A 27,898-nucleotide genomic window follows, 5' to 3' on the forward strand; every position below is an offset into this window, starting at 1 on the left:
TACTTCAGAAGGCACTGAAGACCAGTTTGTACCTTCTGGACTTTATGTGAGATTTATTTTGCATATGCCACTGAGCCTGCTGTTTGTTTAATGACAGCATGCTGGAAAAGGGGGTTCTTGTCACACAGGATCTTACCACTTACTGCCTGTCTAAATGTCCTCATGTCCCAAGGGACAAGTACCAGCTCTGTTCACACTTCATAGTTGCAACTGTCCTTTGTTCACAGGTCAACGTGTGCCTCCTCTCTTCCATTTTGTGCATCTGCCTTGATGGATGATTTGAATGGGTTTGGTGATGTCTGGTTGCCTTGCCAACACCTCCTCTGAGGAAAGAGCAGAGAATACATGATTTAGTACATGTTTAATTTTACTTATGTATTCAGTAGTTGAGGGGGGGGGAACCTATGTCTGTGGGAGGTTATACATCATCAATGTATGGAGTACAGCTTGCATCTCACAGAATTGATATGCCATCATATTTGTTGCTTTTTATTTTCTGCAGAGTTTACAATTTAAAACAATTTACCTCTGCAGTTTCCTGCTTGCGTGTTATTGTGGTTTAATGTTGTGCTACCTGTTGCATATCCTAGAATTTTACAGTTTGTCTGTTTTGTCTTTAAGCAGTGATTCAATCCATTAAATACCTTTTGTTTGTATATTCTTTGTTCTATCCAGCCTTGTGTAATTCAGCTTCCCTTTCAAACACGTCATTCTCTGCAAAATCTGCTTTCTTCAACGGCACCTGACCACCAAACGCATCCTTACCTCCCCACAACTCTCTGCCTTCAGCGGTGATTTCCTTGTCCATTCATCCCTCCCCACTGATTTCCCTCTGGCACTTCTCCCTGCAAGCAGAAGTGCTACACCTGTCCATTCACCTCCTCCTTTTCCTCTAGTCTGGGCCATAAACAGTCCTTCCAGGTGAGGGAACTCTTCACATGAGAATCTGTTGGGATTGTCTACTGCATCTGGCACACCCAGTGCAGCTTCCTCTACGTTGGTGAGACCCAATGTTGATTGGGGGGGGGGGGGGCTGCTTTGTCGAGCAACTCGGCTCCATTCACAAAAAGCAGAACTTTCCAGTGGCCCACCATTTCACTTCCTATCTCCGTACCTATTCTGACATTAAGTTCATAACCTCTTCTTCTGCCACGATGAGGCTACTCTCAGGTTGGAGAAGCAACACCTTATTTCTGTCCAGGTAGTCTCCAACCTGATGGCATGAACATCGATTTCGCCAACTTTCGATTAGAATTTTTCCCTTCCCCCTACCCTCTTCATTTCCCCCTTCCTTCTTCATTTCCCCACTCTAGCCTCTTACCTCTTCTCCTCACTTGCCTATCACCTCCCCTGGGTGCCAGTCCTCCTTTTCTTTCTCCCATGATCTACTCTCCTCTCCTATCAGATTGCTTCTTTTCCAGCCTTTTGCTTTCTCCCCCTATCAGCTCCCAGCTTTGTACTTCATCCCCCTTCCCTGCCAATCTAGTTCACCTATCACCTTCTAGCTTGTTCTTCTACTCTCCACTTTCTCATTCTGGCTTCTTCTCTATTCCTTCCCAGTCCTGATGAAGAGTCTTTGCTCAATGTAGACTGTTTATTGATTTCCATAGAAGCTACCTGAACTGCTGAGTTCCGCCAGAATTTTCTGTGTGTTGCTCTGGGTTTTCAGCATCTGCAGGATCTCTTGTGCTTGTCTAATTAGTTTTCATTTCTAATATCTGATTTATTTTACCTTATTGTTTGATGCACTGCTGTTTTTGTCTTCAACAAATCTAATTGTTCAGTAAATCTAATCAGTTTGTCCCTCTCTTCCTCTTTCTTCATTAACTAATATGTACTTTTAGCTCCTTTGCTCTCTAATTTACTATTGACATTTACAGTTCAATCATGTTCCAGTAATCTTTTAAATCTGGAAATCTATTTCCTCTTGTTCTTTTTGTCAGTCTCTTTGAAACTCTTAACTGGTTAGCGATCCCCTTTACTTGCCCGATCAAAGTTCAAAGTAAATTTATTGTCAAAGTACATGCATACAACAGTGATATTCATTTTCTTGTGGTCATACTCAATAAGTCCATAATAGAATAGTAACCATAATAGAAACAATGAAAGACTGCACCAATTTGGGCTTTCAACCAGTGTGCAATAGAACAAGAAAGAAATAATAATAATAAGTAAATAAATAACTATTGAGAACATGAGATGAAGAGTCCTTGAAAGTGAGTCCATAGGTTGTGGAAGTATTTCAATGATGGGGCAATTGACGTTCAGTGAAGTTATCCCTTTTGGTTCAAGAGCTTGATGGATGAGGGGTAATAACTGTTCCTGAACTTGGTGCTGTGAGTCTTAAAGCTTCTGTACCTTCTTCCTGATGGCAGCAGCGAGAAGAGAGCATGATCTGGGTGGTGGGGGTCCCATTTGATGGATGCTGTATTCCTGCAACAACGCTCCATGTAGATATGCCCATTGGTGGGGAGGCCTTTACCCATGATGGATTGGGCCATGTCCACAACTTTTTGTAGGGATTTCCGTTCAAGGGTATTGGTGTTCCCATACCAGGCTGTGATGCAACCAGTCAATATACTCTCCACCACACATCTATGGAAGCGTGTCAAATTTTTAGATGTTATGCCAAATCTTCACAAACTCCTAAGGAAGTGAGGTGCTGCTGTGCTTTCTTCATAATTGCACTTGCATGCTAGGCCCAGGACAGGTCCTTTGAAATGATAACACCGAGAAATTTAAGTTGCTGACCCTCTCCATTTCTGATCCCCTGATGAGAATTGGCTCATAGACCTCTGGTTTCATTCTGCAGTCAATAATCAGCTACTTGGTCTTGCTGACATTGAAGGGTTGTTGTTATGGCACTACTCAGCTAGGTTTTCAATCTCCCTCCAATACGCTGATTAGTCATCACTTTTGGTCCAGCCTACCACAGTGGTGTTATCAGCAAACTTGAAAGTGGCATTGGAGCTGTGCTTAGCCACACAGTCATAAGTGCAAGTAGAGCAGGGTGCTAAGCACACAGCCTTATGACACACCTGTGCTGATGGAGATCGTGGAGATGCTGTTGTCAATCCAAACTGACTGGGGTCTGCCAGTGAGGAAAACAGGGATTCAATTGCGGCCACGGTCTTGAAGCTTAATGCAGAGCTGTAGTTGATAAGAGCATCCTGGTGTATGCATCTTTGCTGTCCAAATGTTCCAGGCTTGAGTGAAGAGCTAATGAGGCAGCATCTGCTGTGGATTTGATGTGCTAGTAGGCAAATTGGAGTGGATCCAAGTCGCTTCTCAGGCAGGAGCTTGATATGTTTCACCAGCCTCTCAAAACACTTCATCACTGTGGAAGTAAGTGCGACTCGGCGGTGGTCGTTGAGGCAGGTTACCACATTTGTAGGCAGGTGGTTAAAGATGTCAGTGAGCACTCCAGCTGGTTAATCAGCACAGGTCTTCAGTATTTGGCCAGATGCACTTCATGGATTCACCCTCCTGTAGGATGCTTGTATGTCAGCCTCAGAGATTGAAATCACAGGATCATCAGGGGCTATGGGAGTTTGTGATGGGTCATCCATGTTTTGACGGTCAAAGCAAGTATAGAAGGTATTAGGATCAAGTGGAAGTGGAGCCTTGTTGTCACCTATGTTGCTTGGTTTTCCTTTATAAGAGGTGATAGCATTGAAGCTCTGCCACAGCATCCTTAGTTGATGCATGTTTAATCCAGAATTGCCACTTCATCCATGAGATGACTTTCTTGGACCTTTTGTAACTCTCTTGGTCACCGGACTTAAATGCCTCTGATCTGGCTGTCAACAGATTGTGGATCTCATGGTTCATCCAGGGCTTCTGGTTGGGGAAGATTCTGAATGATTTCAAGGAGATATACTCGCTTGCACCTGTTTTTATAAAGTCTGTGGCAACCATGGTGTATTTATTCAGATCCACAGATGAGTCCTTGAACATAGCCCAGTTCACTGACTTGAAGTGGTCCCATGCGGTCTGTGAGTGGAATGGTGGGCATTTCTTATCTTAGTATAACAGTGGTTTAGTGCGTTGAGACCTCTGGTGCTAGAGGTTATATGCTGATGGTAATTGGGCATGACTTTCTTCAAATAAGCCTGATTTTTTAAAATTTTTCTTTAATTTTTATTGAAGGAATGACACAATACAGGATATATAATGGATTACATTTTCCTCCATTTTGCTTTAGTATCGTAGCCCCAAAACAAACCCCCCCCCCCCCCACCCGCCCTCCTCGAACATATCATGGCAGCTAATATATTTACAACACAACAATTCACAAATACAAGTACGGACATTTCACAACGGTACCTCCACACTACTTCAATATGAGGGCTCATACACATCTGCAACATGTCAGATGATCCAAAATACACTCATATTTACAATTCGTCAACCACCCTGTGAGGTAAATTATAAGTGTGTTAAATGGGTGGCAACTTCCTAAGTACAATCAAATGCCCTCAACTAGTAGGTAATTCCTTAAGACTCCCAAAATATGATAAGAAAGGTCCCCATTTCGAATAGAACTTTTTCACAGACCCCCTCAAAGTGAATTTAATCTTTTCTAATTTCAGAAAAAACATTACATCTTCTAACCAAGCAGCAGCAGTTGGGGGAGTGGCAGATTTCCAAACCAGCAAAATTCTCCTACGGGCCAATAGCGATGTAAATGCAATGATAACCGACTGGCTTGCATTTAAACCCAAATCATTGTCTGCCACACCAAATACAGCTATTAGCGGGCAAGGTCTCGGTGTCACCCCCAAAACCTCACTGATAATTTTAAAAACCAGTGTCCAATAGTCATCAAGCCGAGGGCATGACCAAAATGCATGTACTAAACCAGCCGGAGAGAAGGAACACCTGTCACAGCCAGCATCTGTCCCAGGGTATATGTCTGCCAGTCTGGCTTTACTTAAATGTACCCTGTGTAAAACTTTGAATTGTATGAGCCCCAGTCTAGCACATGATGATGAGAAATGAACCCTATTCAATACTTTTGCCCAATATTCTTCCGCAAGGTCCATACCGAGGTCGTCCTCCCACCTACTCTTAGTTTTGTTTAGATCTTGAACTCCCAAAGACATCAGCTGAGAGTATAGTTCAGAAATCAGCCCCTTATTGTTAAAGCTAAGAGTGAATTTTTCCCATAACATAGCAGGTGGTAGAACAGGAAAAGAGGGAAATTTTTCCTTGACAAAGTGGCGAATCTGCAGGTATTTAAAAAAATGATTATGCAGAAGGTCATACTTACCGCACAGGTTATCAAAACTATCAAATATGTTATCAGTATACAAATCCTTAATGCGCATAAGACCGTTCAAACCCCATTGTCTAAAAGCTGAATCGAATGTGGAGGGAGGAAATAAATGGTTTTTATGAATGGGGCCCAAAACTGAAACTGATATGAACTTATAGTGGCAGCAAAATTGATTAAAAATTTTGAGGGTGGAGAGCATGACTGGGTTAGATGTGAATTGAGAGGATTTCAATGGTAAGGAAGAATACACCAAAGCTGGGAGAGACGAGGAGTGGCAAGACCGTGACTCAAGCAGGCACCAGATTATATCTGGCCGGTGAAGCCAAAATAATACTTTTTGAATGTTCGATGCCCAGTAATAATGAATAAAGCTGGGAAGACCCATTCCACCTACGTCACGACCTCTTTGAAGAATGCGCTTATTAACCCTTGGGACCTTATTTTCCCAAATAAAGGAGATTATAGCTTGACCGACTGATTTAAAAAATAACTTAGATAAGAAAACTGGCAAACACTGAAACAAAGAGAGAAATCTAGGAAGTATAGTCATTTTCACTGACTGAATTCTCCCAGCTATAGTAAGGGGTAAACTGCGCCATCTCTCGAAATCAGCCTTCATTTGGCTAACCTGAGGCCTGTAGTTAGCTTCAAACAGAGATGTAAAAGAGCGAGTAATATGTATTCCTAGGTATACAAAGCCATCTTGAGATAAAGGAAAGTGCAAGGATTCCTGTCGGATCTGTAGGGCCAAGTTATTAATGGGAAAGCATTTGCTTTTTTGAAAGTTCAGTTTATAGCCAGAGAAGGCTCCAAATTGACCTAATAATGACACAATAGCAGGACTACTACCTATAGGGTCGCTAACATAAAGTAAGAGGTCATCAGCATATAGGGAAACACGGTGTTCCATGTCCCCTCTTCTAACACCTTGAAATAATGTAGTTGACTTAAGTGCAATAGAAAGAGGCTCAATTGCAATTGCAAAAAGAAGAGGGGACAGTGGGCAGCCTTGGTGAGTGCCACGTGTTAGTGGGAAATAGTCAGATCGAAAAATAATTTGTCTGTATACACGCTAAAGGCGAGTGGTATAATAGCCTAACCCAAGCTATAAATATTCTGCCAAATCCAAATTTCTCCAAAACACTAAACAAGTATACCCATTCCACTCTATCAAATGCCTTCTCCGCATCCAAGGCAATAACAACCTCTGGACTTGGAGAATCACTGGGTGAATAAACCACATCAACCAGTTGACGGATATTAAAAAAAGAATAGCGATTTTTAATAAAACCTGTTTGATCATCTGAAATTATCTTGGGAAGGGGACGTTCTAAACGACATGCAAGCACTTTAGCCAAAATTTTCACATCTACATTCAAAAGTGAGATGGGGCAATATGATCCACATTGAGTCGGGTCCTTGTCCTTTTTAAGAAGTAGTGAAATAGCTGCCTGTGAAAGAGAAGGGGGTAAGGAGCCATTCTCCAAAGATTCCTGAAACACTTCTAGAAAGACCGGTGTGAGCTTATCCTTAAATTTCTTATAAAATTCTATTGGATAACAATCAGGACCTGGGGACTTACCACTCTACATAGCCATAATGGCATTATTAATCTCTTCCTGCCCAAGAGCCCGATCTAGATTCTCCACTTCCTCTGGTTCAAGAGTTGGTATTTCCAAATTATCTAAAAAACGTTCCATATTTGTTTTATCTGAGAGGAACTCTGAGGCATACAGAGAGGAATAAAAAGTTGCAAAGATGTTATTAATCTCTTTTGGATTGCTTGTCAAGTTCTGGTGCATGTCTCTTACCTGGGGAATAAGTCGTGATGCAGCTTGACATTTCAACTGATGAGCCATAAGCCGGCTGCCTTGTCACCATATTCATAATAGAGGCCACGTGTCTTAAGAATTAATTGTTCTGATAGGTTTGTAGATAAAAGATTAAACTTCGCTTGCAGATCAACCCGGCTTTTATATAATTCCGCAGTGGGTGCCTCAGAGTATTTTCTATCCAGGTCCCAAATAGATTTCAATAACACTTGCATTTCCTTCCTACGCTCTTTATTGGCATGTGAAGTATAAGATATTATTTGACCCCTCAAGTAAGCTTTTAAAGTTTCCCAAAGTAAAGAGTACGATACCGACTCAGTTTTGTTAGTCTCGAGGAATGTGTCAATGTTAGTCGATATATAACTACAAAATTTCTCATTTGAAAGCAAAAGGGGGTTAAGTCTCCACAGAGGCCGTTCTCTAATGTTTAAAGGAAAACATAGGTCCAGATTCACAGGCGAGTGATGGGATATAACTATAGCAGTGTATTCAATTTGTCTAATCATAGGTATGAAGGAATTATCTATAAAGAAATAGTCTAGCCTGGAATAGGAGTGGTGAACATGAGAGAAGAAAGAGAATTGCCTAACTGATGGATTCAAAAATCTCCAAGGATCCATATAACCATTTTGTTGCATAAACATCGAGAAGGCCTTTGCCATACCAGAAAATGTTCCCCTAGGGCAAGACCTATCAAGCAGTGGGTCAATAGCACAGTTCAAATCTCCAGAAAAAATTAGCTTATGTGTATTCAGGTTAGGTATTAATGACAAAACCTTATTTGCAAATTGGACATCGTCCCAATTAGGAGCATAAACATTTACCAAAATAACAGGTATCTGAAAGAGAGAGCCAGAGACTATAATAAAGCGACCATTAGGGTCACTGATTACATCAGATGGTGTGAACTGCATTCTTTTGGTGATTAATATTGCCACCCCCCTGGCCCTACTATTAAATCTGGAATGAAAAACCTGACTAATCCATGCTTTACGAAGTCTATTATGGTCCTCCACTCTTAAATGTGTCTCTTGTAGAAATAGTATATCCACTTTTAATTGTTTCAGATGAGAGAAAACTTTAGCTCTTTTAACCGGACCATTGAGCCCCTTTACATTCCAAGAAATAAACCTCACAGGGTGGCCTCCATCAGCAGCACTCACGTTAACCATATCAAAAGGCACACAGGGCCTACAATCCAAAACAGTGCAAGGGTATAAGTTGCACACAATAACGCACAATGAAAAGAAAGTCTGATCAATCCGTAACACACAAAAGAATAAACTGCCATGGTAATCCCCCAAAACACTCCCCCCACCCCTTTACATAAACAAAAAAACCCAATTAACCCCCGAAACCTAGATCTACCTCCCCAATTGAGGATGATCGCAGGCAGTACCCAACAAAAAACTTCCAAGGTGTTTCCCATACAACCCAACTTTCAATCTAATCTAGGGTGGCTCCCCTCCTTAAAATTTATCCTATCACTTATACTACCTTTAATATAACATACAGGCTAAAGATGACACAGGTGACGCTAAGCATTAAAAACAAAAAAAAAACAACACTGGGCAACTTAAGCACCCGAGATATAAATCCCAAATATTTACATTTTGCTGGTTGAAAGTTTTTGTTAATCAGTTTCGGCAGCATAGCAGTTCGACCCGATCGCGTTCCACAAATTAAACTGGAAAAAATGAACAAAGAAGTGGATTGTGAAAATTAACAGTTTGCCTCAGCATGAGGCCCCTTCCATGCTGCATGAATAACCTTAAAAAAAAGTCATTGCTCTTCTCGTTCTTCTCCCCAGCGCGAATGGTAAAACTCTTTGGCCGCCTCTGGTGTATGGAAATAATGCGTTTTACCTTCATGCACGACCCGGAGCTGGGCAGGATACAAGAGGCCAAACCTGACCCCTTTCCCATAAAGCAGGGATTTCACCTCCTTGAAAGCTGCTCGTTTTTTACCCAGCTCCGCACTAAAATCTTCATAAAAAAACACGCGGTGTCCGCAGAAATACAGCTCCTGCTTCCGTCTATTGATGATGCGTTGCTTATCTTGAAAGGAGTGAAAGCAAACCAGGAACATTCTTGGTCTCGTTTGCTTGGCTCCAGAGACACCGGATGGTTTACGTCCGACTCGGTGAGCATGTGAAAGCATGAGAGGACTTGGGAAAAAATCTGACCCCAGCACTTCGTCAAAAAACTCGGTCATAAATTTAACAGGGTCCGAACCTTCCAAATTTTCAGGAATGCCGACCACTCTCAAATTAGATCTCCGCGACCTATTTTCGAGGTCATCTAGCTTTCCCTTCAGAACTGCGTTTTCGCTCTGCAGCGCTGCAGTGACGGCTTTGGCGCTCACCAGTCGGTCACTGTAATCATTCAGGCCGTCTTCAACCTCACGAATGTGTTCGTCGTGTGACTCGTAAGCAGACATAATTTGTTCCATGGTAGCATTCACTGGTGATAAAGCATCTTCAAGTTCTCTTTTTAGGGCAGAATGCACCGCTTGCGTCATGTCAGTAATAAGTACTAAACGAAGCCTCTCCAAGTCATCGGGTAGCGCAGGTCCGGGTCCAGCAGCATGCAACGGCGCCATTACTGTAACATCCGCCTTCTTGCTCAAGGCTTCGCTATCTTTTTCCCCAGTTTTACTTCGAAGGTACATTCTACTTGCCGTTTCAATGTCCAGCTATGTCCCGCGTTGTTCACAATGGTAAATATTCAGTTATCTCGAGCATACGGCAAAGATAAACAGGTAGATTTTCAATAAAAATCGGGAGCTACACTCACACGCACCAACTCACTCCATACTCGACCCCGGAAGCAAATAAGCCTGATTGAAGTTGCCGACTATGATTTGAAATGGGTTGGGACGGACTGATTCTTGTCTGGTGACAGCATCATGCAGTATCTCAAGCACTTGATTATAGCTGGCCACTGGTGATATGTAAACTCAGGAGAGGGTCACAGGGGAGAACTGCCTAGGCAAATAGAACAGATGGCATTTGGTCGTGAGATGTTTAAGTTAGGGGGACACGAGTTTGAGAAAACCACCACATCGGAGCACCACCAAGTGTTTCTCATGAAACACACACCTCCACCTTTTGCCTTTTCTGAATCAGCAGTTTGGTCCATCCTGTGAATTGAGAAGCTTTCAGTTTTGTTCTCCATCAACTGCACATTTGATAACAAGATGCTTGATCTAATTCCTCTGTGTTTCAGCCTAGCTTGGAGACCAGCCCTCCCCACCACCTCCCAGCCCTGCTTCTAGCCTTGGCAATGAGCCTTCATCCGCTGAAAGGTGCTGTATAAATCACCAGTATTCATAAACAAATCTTCCCTGAACCTGTCTTTTTTTAAAGACATAACAGGCCACTTTCTCTCACCTCGCCATGCAATTGAAGTTTTATCACCATATCATTGCAGTAAATCTCTTCTGTTCCCTTATGAAAGTCCTGAAGTGTTTTGTAATATATCCTGACCAGAAATGAGCATAATACTCAAGCTGGCCCTTAGTAGTTAAAATGAAGGATGACTTTATTTTAGTATGCTAAATTAATGGACCTAATGATAGCATATGTTTTATTAAAGTGCCCTTCCTTGCATTGTATTGCCATTTAAAAACAAAATTATGAGCATGTTCAGCCAGGTCATTCCTACATCTCTTTAAAATGATATGATTCAATCTGCATTGTTTCTCTTGATTCTGCATACTGACATAATTCTACTGACATAATTCTACTGGCACAATTACATTTATTTCATCACTATGCGCCCACTTGCTTTTTCCTCTGCAGTCTGTCTCTTTCCTTCCTATTACTGAATTTTAAGATTTTTGTTTCATCAGAGAATTTTTAAATAATCAATTTATCCAAAACTTGGCTGTGAATAAAAGGAGAAAAGAGTAGTGACCCAAATAGTGATCCTTTTGGAACACCACTGTGTGCTTTCTTCCGATCTGAAATTGAATAGTTATTGCTTTCTGCATCTTACCCTGCATTTTTCATTTTTTAAAAATTGTGTTGCAGTGCAGAAAAGGCCCTTCTGTCCCTTTGAGCCACACCGCTCAGTAATCCCCCAATTTAACCCGAGCCTAATCACGGGACAGTACCAATTAACCTACCATCTGATGTGTTTTGGACTGGGAGGAAACCAAAGGACCCAGGACCACGGAGAGAGCGTGCAAATGGTGGGAACTGAACCTGGGTTGACTATACTGTAAAGTGTTGTGCTAATCACTACACTACCATGCCTCCATTCCAGCCATGCTGCTGCAAAGTCTTTAGTTCCACAGGCTAATTTTTCAAATATGTGTTGTGTGATACTTCTGAATACCTTTTAAAAGTGCTCTTGTATCAATACAGTTCCTTCATCACTACCTTATTTACTCCGAATTTGGCACCACCCTACTGTCTTTTGATGGCAGATTAGTTTTGCCCAGTTTGTTAGCAAATTCATTTCATTTTCGTTCACTTTCTCTCAAACTTCACTCTGGGTGACTTGTGTCTTGCCTTGGTGCTTTGGTTTTCAAGTGATTTTAAAGAAAAAAAATTCAACAATTTATTTTGAAGTTTATTCTGTTTCCAAACTAACGTTGTCATCTTAACCATGCTGGCAAACCATGTATTACCAGCACATGGAAGGTTTAATCTTTCACACCAAGAATATACCTCATTAGCAGATGAACAAGGTTATCAAATTTACTCCAAGGTTAGAAATCTGCTAAATAGCCTTGAGCCCTTTCAGAACATTGACTATATCTTTCAAATCATCTATAGAAATCAATCTTCTATTTGGCATTGATCTAATTTAGGACAGCAGTGTTTCCATATCTTTGTTAACAGAAGTTATTTTGGCATTCAAACTATTTAATACCTGAACTGATAGTGATATAAAATTATATTATTGTAAGTGCATTGTTAGTGGCTGATAAATCATTACCCTTCTAAACCCATGCGTGCAGCAAAGATATTGTTTCAAACCATCTGTTTTCAGTGTTTTCCTGATTTAATAGTTAACTATTCAGAACTGGTGCTCCTGCAGGCTTGCTCTGTACAGAAAGAAATTTGACCCTTCGCTTTAATTGTGATGCCAATTATTTCTTATCTGGCCTGTGAATGCTGGTTTACACAGATGGCCGACCATCTCAGATTCTTAGGTTGAAGCAAATGACATCAGCTATAGCTTTTCAATTGCTGTGTGATGTAACTAAACTAAACTGTTGAGAGTTGATCGTTTGATTTGATGAGCCTGTGATGTCTTTTCAGCCTTGCATGAAAGTCAGTGATCTTCAGATCTAGACCTGAGTGAGGATACTGAAGAAAGCAGATTACAGAGATAAGCTTTTTTTTGTATGTGTCGTGTTTTTCATAACATTGGTAGGGGCTTTTAAATCAAAGTACTTTTTGAAAATGTCAATTTTATAATGTAGGAAAGATAATACCAGATTGCACACCACAACGTCTAGATGTTTGAATAATAATGAATGAATAAAAAGCTTTAGTTGATTGAGGGATACGTTTTGGCTAGAACACTGGAGGTTTCTCTCCTACCCTCCTCTGAAATACCACCATGTGTAGGAGACTTTCATCTACATGAAAGAGAAAGTGAAGAGTTAATTTTCACTTGAAAGATGATAGCTTCATCAATTTAATACCCTAAATTCATTTGACTACCTCGTGATTTCTTATATCACGAGGACATGAGGGAGAAGATGCTGGCGTGACGGCAGCGTGCGCGGCCACTTCGGTGATGATATCAGTAATCTGTCGAGTAGGGGACCGTGCACAATTCTGATTTGATGGAGACGGACGTGAGAGCACGGAGGAACATCTGGAAAATTTCTGAAATGCCCGCTTCGCTGCCACTGTGTGGTAACCGGAATCTCCGGAGCCGAAGGCCTTGAAATCCTTGGCTTTGCGTGTTTCAGCGGCCGGGGAGAGGTTGAAGGAGCTTGGGAGGCTGGTCGGAAGCTCGAAGTTTTCGGACGGATGGACTCAGTGTCGGCTGTGGTTGGGTGCTTCCAAAGTATCGGCAAGTTGACGGTGCCTGGAGGTTTATGGCAGGGAGTTTCTCCCTTTTACCGCCTGCTATCCGGGAGTCGATTGACTTGGGACTTCGAGACTTTTTTTTACTGTGCCCATGGTCTGTTCTTCATCAGATTATGGTATTGTTTTGCACTGCTCTAACTATATGTTATAATTATGTGTTTCTGTCAGTGTTAGCCTTTGGTTTGTCCTGTTTTCTGTGATACCACGCCAGAGAAACATTGTATAATTTCTCAATGCATGTATGCATTTCTAAATGACAATAAAAGAAGACTGAGTGTTCTCATAATCTAATCTTATCTTCTGTGGCATTGTTGGAAGCTCTTTGGCCCCCTGTTTTTGCTGGCTGAGAGCAAACCAATCGATCCAATGTACTTATTTAGCAATACAGTGTGGAAAAGGCCTTTTAAGTTACACCACCCAGAAACCCCTTTCTCCTATTTAACTCCAGCCTCATTACGGGCCAATTAACCTACCAACCTGTATTGTAAATCTGCCATAAAGTACTGAAGAGTGTGATAACAAGGAAAGATCATGTCTCTTTTAAAATGCTGTATCTGCTCCTGGAGAAAATTGTGCGCGTAGCCTCTCCGGTGAAATTATATCGTATTTGTTAAATAGGGGCCGTGCACAATTCTGATTTGATGGAGACAGCCATGAGAGCACGGAGGAACATCTGGAGTAACTTCTGAAATGCCCGGTTCGCTGCCGCTGCTACTGTGCGATTGAGAATCTCTGGAGGGAAGGCCCCAAAATCCTTGGCTTTGCCTGCTGCTGGCAGCTGGGGCTGGGATCGAAGCGCTCGGCAGAGATGGTGCTCGGTGTCGGAGCTCGAAGTTTTTGGATGACTCAGAGTCGGATTGTGGTCGGGTATGGCAGGGAGGGTTTTCTTCCTTCTCCCGTCTACGTGAGATGTGGGACTTTCGAGAGACTTTGAACTTTTTACCGTGCTCATGGCCTGTTCTCCATCAAGTTATGGTATTGCTTGCACTGTTGTAACTATATGTTATAATTACGAGGTTTTTGTCAGTTTTTCAATTTTGGTCTGTCCTGTGTTTCTGTGATATCACACCGGAGGAATATTGTATCGTTTCTTAATGCATGCATTACTAAATGACAATAAAAGAGGACTGCATGTCCTCATAATCTAATCTAAAAAATTTTGGCCACCAGTACTCTACATTACTGGGACACGTATTAAAGCACTTCTGCATTAATAAATGGATGAATGGTTATGTCTAATATAGTCTGGATAAGTTTCAGCTTACCAACTGACCTGGCAACATGATTCCATTCAAGGGTGACATTCCTAAATGACATCTACAAAGTACTTAGCACCCTCTAAAGATCTGGCAGTTACTGGGCTTGAGATATGTTGCAAAGTTGCCAAGTTCAGCCACACTGACCTTTTGTTTTAGTGTTGCTCTATTTATTTCACTCTTTCTCCAATTGTAATTTATTTTCTGTTAACTGTGTAGGAAGGATGTTTCACTTACCCTTCCCTCCTTTCATCTACCCAGTTCGCCGGAGCTGAATTTGCATGCTAGGATAGGCATGTCCCTATTTCACCAGGGTATGAGACCAGTCAGGTACCCTCTCCTGATTTAGCCCACCTGATGAAGCAGTGTACCAGGGTGTGGCCGCTGTTGCGTGCAAACAGTTACTTGGAGCCATAGGTGAAAGCTGAGTACCCGCTGGGGACCAAAAGTAACATTCAAGATGATCGTCAATACTTCCAGATTCTTTGTAGTTCCTAACTTGTTGAGGGATTGAAATCAGTTCATTTTCACTCTTGGCCATTCCTGCATTTCCAAGTCTGAATGCTCGAAACCGCAGTGAGCATAACAGTTCTGAAATGTCTTACTGCTTACTTCTCACCAACTATCAGTGACAAAAATCACTGCTTTCTGAGCACACGCACGCACTGATGGTATTTTAAAAACTGTTCACTGAGCACAGTGTAGTGTCTAATTGCGACACAATGTATACGTAACTGATGTTATGTTAGAAAACACTCATCAGTGGTCGCCTACCCCAATTACACACCATATTGTCCCAAATAAACCAAGGGAATCCGGGCAATTTTCTCGATTCGTTTTTGTTCTTCAAGAGTTGCTCCAAATAAGTGGCAGCCCTGATTAACTCATTAACCGCAATCTGTTGTGTGGTAGAAGCAGCAGTGGTAAATCAGCTATCTCATACCTGCTGCAACTTTCAAAACGTTCACGACTGCTTTTCTGGTAATGTGCTGTTCTTGGGCGTTAACCTCATTTCCCATGTTTCCCATAACGTTCCCATAATAACTCCTTACATGACAGATTACTCTGCTCTTTCCACCATACTGTTCTTTTGTGGTCATTGTTATTTTTATTACTACGTTGGTGAATTACTCTGCGAGCTTCACACGGGCAAAGAATTTCATTGTACCCTGTTGTATATCAAGTTTTAAGTTAAGTTCAATTTAAAGTTTGTCATTCAGCCATACATGAATGCCCATGAATACAGCTAGACAAAGCAGCATTCCTCCAGTCACACGCTGCACAAGGTGCATTTTGCACATACAAATTGCAGTAAGCATACAGTGACACACAAAACATATAAAATGGCCCAAGTCCCTGAGTGTCATGCCCTGTGGACTGATGGTGCATGGATGTTGTCAGCATGAACAAGTCTGGAGCAGTCTCGTCATTATGCGTTTGTGCAGCTGCATAGGGACGCAATCCAGCGAGTGAGCTCTGGAGGGCAGCATCGACAACAGCAAACTAATGCAAATCCGAGAGAATTTTAAAGTTTAATTATTTGTGTGATGAAATTTCTTAACTGGACTGGCTAATCCCTCATTTTGAGTCAGTGGTTCTGGACACTCCAGACACTGGAAGTATCTTTGGTACACCTATTCTGTCAAATCCCTGAGAGCTGCGTACATTTCAATGAAACCACCTCTCCTACTTCAAGAGTGTTCAGGCTCAGCCTGTTGAATCTCTCCTTTATAACATGCATGTCATCTAGAAATTAACCTCTGAACCTCCATTACAGTTTCTTCCTTTGATGGAAAGTCCAGATCTCTACATAATGTGGGATTTCATCAAAGTTTTCTTCTGATTCCCTGACATTAACCACACCTGAAGAAGTTATATAATCTGACCAATGTATGTAATCTATTTATGAACAGAGGACACAATGAGATAGATATAATGAAACTGTTTACTCTGATAATGAATTTAAAAACGTAGGGACCATTTTAAGGTTTGGGCTTGCTCATTTAGGTAAAAAAAAAAGTGGGTACTGATGTTTGTCACAGGATTGAAACCTGCAGCAATTCCCTGAATTGTTTTTTTGTAAGGTAAGAACACAGAGGGACATGAAGTTAAGGTTAATAAGTTGGTCTGAAATTCCAGGAGTTGAATTGAATGATCCGTTATTGTTAAATGTAGCAGTTTGTGCAGATTGGAAGGGTTGCACACTGTATTCCAGATTATATTGAGTTCAGTGGCTTTAACTGTGCTGTGTTAGCATCCTACAGTTGACACAAGTTCCCTTTAACTCAAAGAAAAAGTACAAGCACGTAACCAGTGATGCAAGATCCTCTGAATAGGAAAGTGGAATGAATTGATAAAGCCTTCTTTAGATTTATTTAGGATTCTGTCCTCTGCATGTGCAACAATATATGGTGAATAATTTTAGTACTGCAAAAACGTATTGATAATTGACATCAATATATATAATAGCGAGCACTGGGTATCCGGAAGAACATGGCGCCAGCAAAAAATGCAACCAAGGGCAACATTTTGCAAATGGTTCACAAAGCTACGTCTCTTTCTTTCAAATTTTGCATGGGGTTGATGTTTTTTCACTTTGAACGGGCTCCATGGTTTTTCTTTGTTTCCTGGCTGTCTGTGGGGAAGACGAATCTCGGAATTATCTGTTTATTGACATACATCATGGGCTCTTTGAGCCGTGCCACTGAGCACACCATCAACTTAATCCTAGCCTTATCACGGAACAATTTGCAATGATCAATTAATCTATCAAACAATATATCTTTGGACTGCGGGAGGAAACCGGAGCCACCGGAGGAAACCCATGCGGTGACGGGGAGAACGTACAAACACCTTACAGGAGGCGGCTGGAATTGAGCCCAGGTCACCTGTACTGTAAAAGTGTTGTGCTAACCCCCACACTACCATGTCACATACATACTTTGATAATAATGTACTTTGAATGTTGCAGTAGCTAGCACTTACTAGTGAGTCGAGCTAAAATCTGCATTTTTTTTCCATTTACCTATAAGCAATGTGGCAGAGGTTTGTTAGTAATAAAATATGCAGTGTTTTAATTCTATACACATGACTGTTAGTTCTGTTTGAAGTTAATGGCTTATTATTATGTATGTTATTTGTAGACCATTATAAACGTGTAAGTCACACCCTTTCTCAGTCATCCATTCTTCATTGAAAAAGCTTGGGTCTTTGTGTTTAATTTCATAATCTGACAGAGAGTTAGGGCCATATGCCAAGTATTGTTACCAGTAACTTTTCAATATATCTGTAGCAAGCGCTGGGTTCCGCTTAATGTTATCTTGTGGTGTCCTTTATCTCTGCATGGAGTGGCATAGTAGTGTAGTGGTTAGCACAGTACAGGCGATATGGGATCAATTCCTGCCACTGCCTGTAAGGAGTTTGTACGTTCTGTCCTCCAGGTGCTCTGGTTTCCTCCCACAGTCCAAAGACGTACACCGGTTGGTAAGTTAGTTAATCATTGTAAATTCTCTGGTGATTAGTCTAGGGTTAAACTGGGGTTGCCAAGGGGCCGTGGTTCAAAGGGCCGGAAAGGCCCTACTTGTGCTGTATCTCAATAAATAAATGTGTGGTTACTTCTATAGGCTCATTGAGTAACCACACCTTAGAGCTCTGTGCATGCATAAGCTGAATATTTGCTGTGAGTCGGTTGTCTTTTGCACCCAAATGTGAAAGGTAGATTCATGAGGTTCAGGTAGTTCTGTATCCTGTGCTGGTTTTACAGTTACAAGAAGCTGTCACACTGACAGTGCCTTTTGTATCCCCCAAGATGCCACAGCGCCTTCACAGGCAATAAAATAATTTTCAAGTGTGGTCACTGTGGGAATGTAATAAATATGGCATGTGATTTGCTTACAAGAATCTCCCATGGACAGCACTGTTGTAATGACAAGTAATCTATTTTTAGTGATATTTGTTGGGGGATGAGCAGTGGCCAGGACACCAAAGAGAATATTTATCCACTTTGTGGGAATATAAACTATTCATGGATCTTTTCCATCTTTTTACTGGGGAAACAAGGCTTTATTTTAATAACCTAATAGAATAGTTGCATTTCTACAGCCTGGTACTCCTCGACACTACAGTGTGCATGTTGCACAGTTTCTCTTTTCAGAAACAAAATGTCATATGTTGTAAATTAGGTAACATCCACTGACAATGTCTGTCACAGCTGTCTCTGTGACTGCTTTTCAAATGTTTTAATGTAGGCCTTATATATTTATGCATGGTTAAATAGGCCTTTATATATTTGTGATTTACTACAGAGCTGTGCAGTAAACCTACTGAACTTGACCTTTTCTCAGATGGACAGCTGTTTTCAGTGGCCTTTGCAAAAATGTTTGACTGGCTGCAGTGGCATTATATTTTAAAATGCACTTTCTCGCCTCCAGGATTAATTGTCTCTTAAAAGCCTCTAAATGTCAACATGAAGTTTTTTTTTAATATGGTTTGCAGGCACTTTTCTTTTGATGGAGTATTTTTAACTCTTGTGGGGGAAAAAATTACAGACAAAAGGTACTGGTATGGGCAGGTTCTTGTGGAGTGTGATCGGCAAACATTTGACCAAAATTTAACCTGTACAGTATTTAAGTAGGATTAGTTTTCTCCAGCTGAGGATTCTTCTCTTCTAATGAGCCCTGCTGAGAGTGAAGATGGGGGTGCAGACTTGTTCGTGGTTGTTGAATAACTTGATGGCAACAGAGGATTGCCCGTGTTAGTTTGGCAGGCAATGTTATTTATGCCCAATCAGTTGCTTTCACTCTTCACAGTTAGCTTCAGAGGTCAGCCACATTTTTTAAAAAGTGTGGTGATGGTGGAGTTTGGTTAGATACAAGGGAGTGATAGAGCTAACGTGCTCTTGCAAGGCTATTTTCCTATCAGAAAAATCAGTTCACAATGCTATAGGTATGTTTTTTTAAAAAGTTACATTAGAGAGGAGCAAATTCACTGTTTGGGAAAGATATTAACTTTTAATATCTTGCCTACTGGTGAAAGACATAATGGTTCTGATGGGTAATGTTTTTATTTTTATTACTGACATGAGTGCAATATATAGTATTTGCAAATAAATGTGCATATGTTTATATTTTATTCATATTCATATTCCTATTCCATAGCAATATAGAAGGAGACATTTCTTTTTATTGAGGCCATGTAAAATAGTACAACAGCAATGTACAGAAGTGGCTTGTGGAGTTTGCCTGGTTGTATGGTCGGGTATGCTATGCTCATGTCTGATCCACTTCCAGTTTTTTTAAAAAACTTCCTACACTCTTCAATTTCTTGTCCCCTTTCACCCCATGTAGAAGTTGGGGTATTTCCCTGTGCCTGCTACACTTCTTCCTTGGTGATCGTCTGCTGATTTAGGGGACGGTATCAGTGTGACTAGTGGTTCCCCCCCTTTAACTGAAGGAAATGTGCTCTTGCACATCCATTTTAGAATTAGGTTCTTTGATCCACTTTTAGACCAAGGTTGTAATGAGGTGTGGAACCAATTGTCCCTGTTGAAGTCCAATCTGGATATAGGGCAGAAGGTAGATGGCAAAATCAACCAGAACCTTTTGAAAGGATGTGACAAGATGGTGGTTTGATTTAACCTGTTGATGAACACATCATACATGAGCTGCTTTCCATGCTATTGGGTAAATATCGTATTGTAACTACAGGCGCGGGTAGTGAAATAGGTCTTCTCTAACCTGAGCAACGATGTTGCCTGCCCCATTGTCCTGCACTGCTTACTGTGCTGTCATTTTTATTGAAACCATTTGGACTAAATTGAATTAATGATGGCAATCTTGAGAGGAACTCGAACCATCTGCTGGTCATTACTTAATATACAGTAGATAATTTTTCTGCCTTGATGCTGCCTAAACTGCTGAGCATTTTCAACATTGTTTTTATTTGTCCGATTTTCCGCATCTGCAAATATTTGCTTTTCTGTATTTTTATTTGTCTTGCAAGAATGCTGTAGTGGGGGTGCTAACATTCTTTGGACTCTGGGTCAAAGAAAGCCGCTTTGTTCCTATCAGCCATTGTCCTGTCAATTTTAGTTTTAGGTTTTGATATACAGACTAAATCTAGTCACAACTGTCAGTCTTTCATACTCATTTATATCCCCTGGAAATCACAGTATAATGTAGCTACCTCATCTACAATGATAAAAAAAAATTAAAAGAGCAGCTTTCCTTGTTTTTATCTTCTCTGGTTGCCATGAATCCCAGGATCCAATCCACCACAATGTTTTAATTTTTGCAAGGCTTGTAAAGAAAGATGGAATTTGTATTTATCCAATGCCTTTCAGATTCTTAGAATATTCTAATGCAGCCACTAAAGTAATTTGTATTATCACTGCTGTGACATAGGAAACACAAGTAAAAATATAACTTCTCAAAAGCTGCAATCGGATAATGATTTTTAGTAATGTTGATTGGTGGTGTGGGGGTGGTGTTCAGGCCACCCCCCTGAAAAAATGTTGAGAAGATTTTCTCTACCCTATCGTACTTCTAGAGGCTTATTTTCTGAATATACTTGCCAGAGGTAGATATTAAAGAAATCAGAGAACATTGGGTTAGTATGGGGAAGTTACTTTAAAGTGTGCAATCAATAGTGATAATAAATGACAGACCTACATGGAGAAATTGAATTGCTTAATCATGCCTTGATTTATGTACTGCATTATGGAGAGGGTTACATTTTTAACAAACCTTCCATATCCCAGTTTTTCAATAAGTGAACCCTTGACAAAAATTGACAAAGTGCGTTCTTTCTTTTGCATTTTGAGTTTATGTAGTTACTTTATTTTCACATAATTCCATGAAAACGAATTTTCACCCCACAACTCAAAGTTCTTGGTAGGGATATGTGTGTTCTGTAAGGGCAAATTTACATTACCTGAACTGCTGTAATGTGGGAGTACTCTGTATTTGGCTAGAATAACGGGGGTAACTCTTGTTCTCCTTCAAACATTACACACATTTGAGGGACCAGCTTTGCCACTGGTTAAGCAAGTCATCAGAAAATGTGATATGGATGATTTATGTATTCTTCCTTCATCAGCTTATCAGCATAGAATGTTCCTCAGTTAAATTAGAATTTTATTTTAAGAATTGGTAGGTCAAGTAGTTCTTCTATGTGCTTGTCAGAAAAAAAGGTCTAAAAATATCATAGTAATGTGAACTGCACAACCGTAGTATGATTTCATTAATCTCTTTGAAGAGCAATTGAATTTTTCCCTGCTAGTAATACTGCTTCTTTATCCCCTTGCTTTTTGAAATTTGCTGTTGCATTTTCTTTCACCATCTTTTCAGACAGAGGATTCTGAATGTTCATAACTTAATTCTCAAAATAAATTTTATTCATTACTCTTCTAGGAAAGCCTTTGTGTTCTCGTGTGTGTGTGTGTGTGTATGAGAGAGAAACTTGAACAGTAAAGAATAAGCATGAACAGTGCATTATGGAATGGTATACATTTGCAAGAAAAAGTTTGTGAACCCTTGCAGTTATCTGGTTTTCTGTATTAATTACTAATAAAATGTGATCTGATCCTCATCTAAATCACAATAGACAAATAGACTATCTGCCTAAACTAATATCACAACCAATTGTATTTTTCATGTCTTCATTGAACACATTGTTTAATCGTTCACAGTCCAGGCTGGAAAAAGTATGTGACCCCCTTGTATTTAACAACTGGTAAGAACCTTGAATAACAAGTAAGCACTGGATCCTTTCTGGTAGAACCTCTTCTAGCAGCAATAATCCCCACCAAACGTTTCCTGTAGCTGATGATCAGACTTGCACAACGGTGAGGAAGAATTTTTGACCATTCCTCCTAACAAAACTGTTTCAGTTCATCAGCATTTCTGGGATACCTTGCATGAACAGCCCTCTTCAGGTCATGCCACAGAATCTCAATAGGGTTAAGGTCTGGGACCTGACTTGGCCATTCCAAAACATGATTTTTTTTTCCTTTGTAAACCATTCCATTGCTGATTTATGCTTGTGTCTTGTTGCATCATGCAACTTCTATCAAGCTTCAAGGGACAGACCACTACCCTCACATTCTCCTGTAAAATGTCTAGATACAATTTTGAATTTATTTGTACGTGGTCTTTCTTTTTTGTATGTTAAATTTAAAATGGCTTCTTTGTTATGTTATACTGGGGAATGCTTCTTTGTTATGTTAAATGCTGAGAAAGTCTCTAGCTAGACATTTGCTTGGGTTAATACAGATAGCAGGGTGCTATTAGCCAATGGATGTTCATGTATCGTTTTTTTTCCGGATGATAATGCTGTCTCATATGACTGTGGACGGGGTTTTTGGCGGGGAGTCGGAGGAGAGACGGGGAGGACGGTGGACGGGGGTTTTGGCGGGGAGTCGGAGGAGAGATGAGGATGACTGTGGACCGGGGTTTTGGCGGGGAGTCGGAGGAGAGATGAGGATGACTGTGGACGGGGGTTTTGGCGGGGAGTCAGAGGAGAGACGAGGATGACTGTGGACGGGGGTTTTGGCGGGGAGTCGGAGGAGAGACGAGGATGACTGTGGACAGGGGTTTTGGCGGGGAGTCGGAGGAGAGACAGGGAGGACGGCGGACATGCGGGGAGGCTCCGGTCGATCACTTCGGGTGGTCCCAAGCCGTGAGTCAACAGGATTCGGGTGGTCGTCAGGAATCGCTTGAGCTCCAATGGTTGCGCGCGAAGAACTTGGACTTTGATAAGTCTTGGCGCCTTTTTTTTTCATTGCTTCCTTTTCTATATCGAATTTATAATAATGTCATAGACTTAGTAATATCTATAAAGTGTATGTGGTAAAACGTACTGGGTGTGCTGGCTGATGATTGATGTTTGGGATTGATTCGGGTGGCAGTGGTGCAGCAACTGACTCCATGGGAAGTGTTGAAGCAGGTGCTGGGTGGGATTTCCCCTAGACATATACAAGCCAATATAGCTGAGCATTACATATTGTTCCCTCAACAATTGAAAGCTGTCGCGGCCCTGATGCAGCAAAGTAGCCCCAAACCATGATGCTCCTTCCACCATGCTTCACAGTTGGGATGAGGTTTGGTGTTTCCTCCAAACTTAGTGGTGTGCATTCCTGCTAAAAAGTTCAACTTTCATCTCATCTGTCCACAGAACATTATCCCAGAAACATCATGGAAAACCCAGTGGTTTCCTTCATGGTGTCCTTCCATAAACACCATTCTTATTCAGTGTTTTTCTTATAGTGGACGCATGAACGGAGACTTTAGCAAGCTCGAGAAATTTCGACAGGTCTGCTGTTACACTTGGGTTCGTTTTCACCTCCTTCGGTTTTGCACATTGTTCTCTTGGGGTGATCTTTGTAGGATGCCCACTCAGGGAGAGTAGCAACATTAATGAATTTCCTCCATTTGTAGACAATTGCTCTTACTGTGGACTGATGAACAATCAGGTCTTTGGAAATGCTTTTGTGGCCTTTTCCAGCTTCTTGCATCTCTATGATTCTTCTTCTAAGGTCCTTTGAAAGTTGTTTTGGTTGAGGCATGGTGCACATAGACAAATCTTTCCTGAGAAGAGCGGGCTCTGTCAGTAACCCAACTGGGTGTCTGATTTTATAGGGCAGGGCGCCTCTACAACCCACACCTCCAATCTCATCTCCTTGATTGGAACACCTGACTCCAAATAGGTTTTTGTAGAAGGCATTACTCCAGAGATTCACATACTTTTTTGAACCTACGCTGTGATTGTTTAAATGATGTACTTATTATTGACGAGAAGAACTATAATTGTGTGTTATTAGTTTAGGCAGTTTGTGTTTGTTTATTATTGTGACTTAGATGAAGATCAGACCACATTTTATGAGTATTTAATGCAGAAAACCAGCTAATTGCAAAGGGTTCACAAACTTTTTCTTGCAGCTGCATATCGTTACGCAGAATTAGTTTGTACTTTTCTGTCTATACATGTGTGTAAAGAAATCAAAAATATAAATAAAATTGAAGAATATAGTTAACATAAAATATCCAGATTGTGCTTTCTGCCATGAGCTAGCATTCTCCAGTTTTTGGTTGGTGAATGCAGGTGTACTGATGAAACAGTAATTAATTTTATGTAGTGAAGCATGGGCAGTAATGTAATTCATCATGGTTTTCTCACACAAAATACCATATTTTGGGTTGTTACTGCTGGTGCTCAGAGGTGAACTACTTATATGAAAGAGGAAAGCTAACATATGAGAACTGCTTGACCTATTTTTCTGGTGGATCAGATCTTGAGCCTCCATTGGAACAATCTAAAGTCAGGATATTGTTGAGTAGCCAGCTGCGGGCAAAAGCCATGTAGAATACCGCAGACATTTACCAATAGTGCTCTTTGGCTTCAATTTATATTTAATGTTGTAAGCTTCAGGGCTGACAATTCTTTTAGTGCCTTGTGAACTCACAAACCTCAGCACATTAGGAACAGAGTTATCCACTGATATTCTTCTTAAAATGTTGTCATTCTAGGTCTCAAAATACAGTTGACTCAGCATCTAGTGTTTTTTTTGGGAGGGAGAATTTTATGTACCTGCTATCCAAAAATAAGTGCTTACTGGAAACTCATTCCATTGCTGTATTGTTAGAATTTAAATACTCAAAGGGCACTAAGACTATTTCTTACAATTAACTGATATATGCACAGATGATCTCTTCACTAGTTCTATTGGTAATTAAGCTCTCAATATTTATCAGCTCAGTCAAAAGGTCCCATAACTTCCTTTGCTCTATTGTCGCACAACGTACAAGGCCATTTCTTCTTTAGGGTTCTGTTGGACTAATAAAAGAAATGTGAACCTGACCATATGAACATGAAGTTATTATATTACAAAGTTTAAACTTTGATAATTTGCAAAAGTGAATACATTAAATAAGTTAAGTGATCTCATTTGTTGAAATGGTTAGACACCGATGCACAGTAAAGTCACTGTGCCCGAAGCAATCAGGGGAAAGCATGTGTCATTGGTTATCAGCTCTATGTTTGACCAGCATTCATCAAGTGGTTATAAAGAAAGCCCGGAGGTAATATTGTAGGAAATGAGGAACTGAAAGTTTGTTTGATTGTGAATGTCAGCCACTGCATACTATTCCACTGCTATGAGCTTTTTTGGGTATTCCATTTCTGAGCTTCCTTGGAGGCATAACTGCTCTGTCTTGTCTCACTAAAATAATCTGCTGCCATGCAGTGGACTACACAGCATGAGGTGTATTGTCTGTATTGTTGATCTCTTGTCCAATGTATTCTATAGAGGAAGCTCTATATCTGTTCTTACTCCACATTCTCTACCTTTTAACAGCTTTCAGTCCCTGAATGAATTCTACTGAGCAACATCTTTCATTATTTAAAAAAAACCCTGAAAATCCAACTTGCTATCTGTCCACCAGCTTTTCGCCTCCCCAGATAAAAAAATAAAGACATGGAGACATTCTTCAAAAGACATTTCAAGAAGTCAAAACCCACCGCATCTGGTTTCAGGTTGCCGAGCAGTTGCAGGCGGACAGGTAGGCGCTTGAGTGGAGCAGTGCCCGGCAGTAAAGTGAGGCGCCGTTCAAGTGCTGGGATGCCCTCAGCAATGCTGATGCAGAGACGCAGGTCCAGCGTGCAGATGCACGGGCTGAGCCTTCACGCAGCCTCCAAAGGCAGGAGAGGGCGCCGAAGATCCAGCACCACTACCCTCCCCCTCAACCCCAGGTATGCAGTCAAGAAAAGGTGTGATGGCAAGGTGCGAACTATCGACACCCACCTGCTTGGGCCCTCCATGCTGCTGGCCAGCTTGATTCAGATGACCGAGGAGGAAGAGGGTGTGGCTGATGGAGACAATGAGGCACATGCTTCGGGGATGGCCATCAGCCTTGACCACAAGGACAACAAGTGCTCTTCGGGAGAGTCAGGTGCCTTTCAGTCTTCATCCACGGGTAGTAGCTGGAGTGAGCTAGAGCAATTGGACAGGAAGATGGGCAGTTGCACCCTTTCTAAGGTTTCAGAGACACTCCAACCCTCAGCTTTGCACTACAGGCCAGCCTACACCAAACGTTTGATCAGGGCTCCTCGCTGTTTGAGACGGAACTCTTCTCAAGCCCTTTCCGCAGAGTCAGACGCTCCTGGGTTATGTGGAGGCTACAGGACTTTGAGTCAGCGCCGGCGGTCAAGTGCTTCCCGGGTACAAGCAGCAGCCTCCAAGCCTACCACACCACATGGTTCCCGAATGGGGAGCAGATGGCCCTCACTGAATGTCAGGAGGGCCTCCTGCACTTATCTTCCACCACGCTGGAGACATGGCGTACGCAGAAACTCGCTTAGTTTGATGCACAGGAAGTACCCGGCTAAGCACCCTACAGCATGGAGCAACTTCCTGTCGTATGTATTCCTCAGTTATTCTTAGAGGAGGTGGGGGAGGGTTTTAAGGAGGAAGAGGCACTATCTTGATGTTATTCACTGTCTAAAACTGCCTGAAGTATACCTCCTCCTAGTGGAAGGGTGAATTCCAGCTTTTTATGCCCCTGGTCAACTCACTTGGTGTGCTGCGGGGTTTTGGCTGTTTCTGCAGATAATGCTATTTTTCGTGATATTTGAACTCTTGCAGAATACGGGTTAATTTGGGACATCAGCTGATCATTGTCACATGTACTGACATACCGCAAAAAGCTTTTGTTTCCCGTGCCACGCGGACAGATCATTACCCCAAGGTAATAAAAAGAAAACAATGCAGAATGTACTGTTACGAATTACAGTGAAGGTAAAAAGTGCAAGGCCCATGACAAGTTAGACTGAGAGATCTCAAGTTTATCTTTTAGCAAGCGAGAGGTTAGTGGGATAAAGCTGTCCTGGTCTGGTAGTACGTGCAGTCAGACTTCTGCATGTTCTACCCAATGGAAGATTGTAGAATGAAGCAACATAGGAGGGTATTTCCCTCATTGAAATATTCCTGTTCTTCCTGTTCCTCAATAGTCCTGTGTATCTTATTTTAAACAATGTGATAAGTATAGACATAAAGAGTGAGCACATTGGATCCTTCGTCTCTTTGTTAGGTGGCTTAAACCTCCCCTTTAGCAATATATGTGCTTTTTTAAAAAAATTGGATAGTAAGTGAGCAACGCTATCAAGTGCTAAAATGTGTGGATAGCAGCCAGTATCACGGTCTACTTCCCTTGGCCTTGCAGCTTATTATCTGCCTGCACTGCACTTTCTCTATAACATCACCAATTTTTTCCTTTCCCTATTACATCCTCCATACAATGATGTGATGAAATGATCTGTGTGGATGGCAAAGTTTCCCAGTGCATCTCAGTGCATGTGACAATAATAAACCAATTTCCCAGTGGCTGATCCTTGTCAGCGGAGTACATTTGCTTTGTTATAGTAGGCGAACTTATTAAATAATGAGGAATTATATACAAATTTCTTCTTCATTTGAAAGAACTTT

General features: G+C 41.3%; 1 protein-coding gene across 5 annotated transcripts in view; it reads left to right on the forward strand.

The window, feature by feature from the left end:
* Window positions 1-27,898, forward strand: part of dgkza (diacylglycerol kinase, zeta a) — a 480,046-nt gene that overhangs the window by 183,184 nt on the left and 268,964 nt on the right. For 3 of the 5 annotated variants that reach the window (XM_072272233.1, XM_072272232.1, XM_072272234.1), the window contains exon 2: window positions 25,772-26,832. The exons of the other annotated variants lie outside the window; for them this stretch is intronic. In XM_072272233.1, the coding sequence (XP_072128334.1) occupies window positions 25,892-26,832 (941 nt within the window). In that variant the 5' untranslated portion in view covers window positions 25,772-25,891. The remainder of the gene's footprint in view (window positions 1-25,771; window positions 26,833-27,898) is intronic. 5 annotated transcript variants of the gene reach the window in all.

Source organism: Mobula birostris, chromosome 11 (assembly GCF_030028105.1).
Source record: "Mobula birostris isolate sMobBir1 chromosome 11, sMobBir1.hap1, whole genome shotgun sequence".
In the NCBI taxonomy this organism is placed as follows: domain Eukaryota; kingdom Metazoa; phylum Chordata; class Chondrichthyes; order Myliobatiformes; family Myliobatidae; genus Mobula; species Mobula birostris.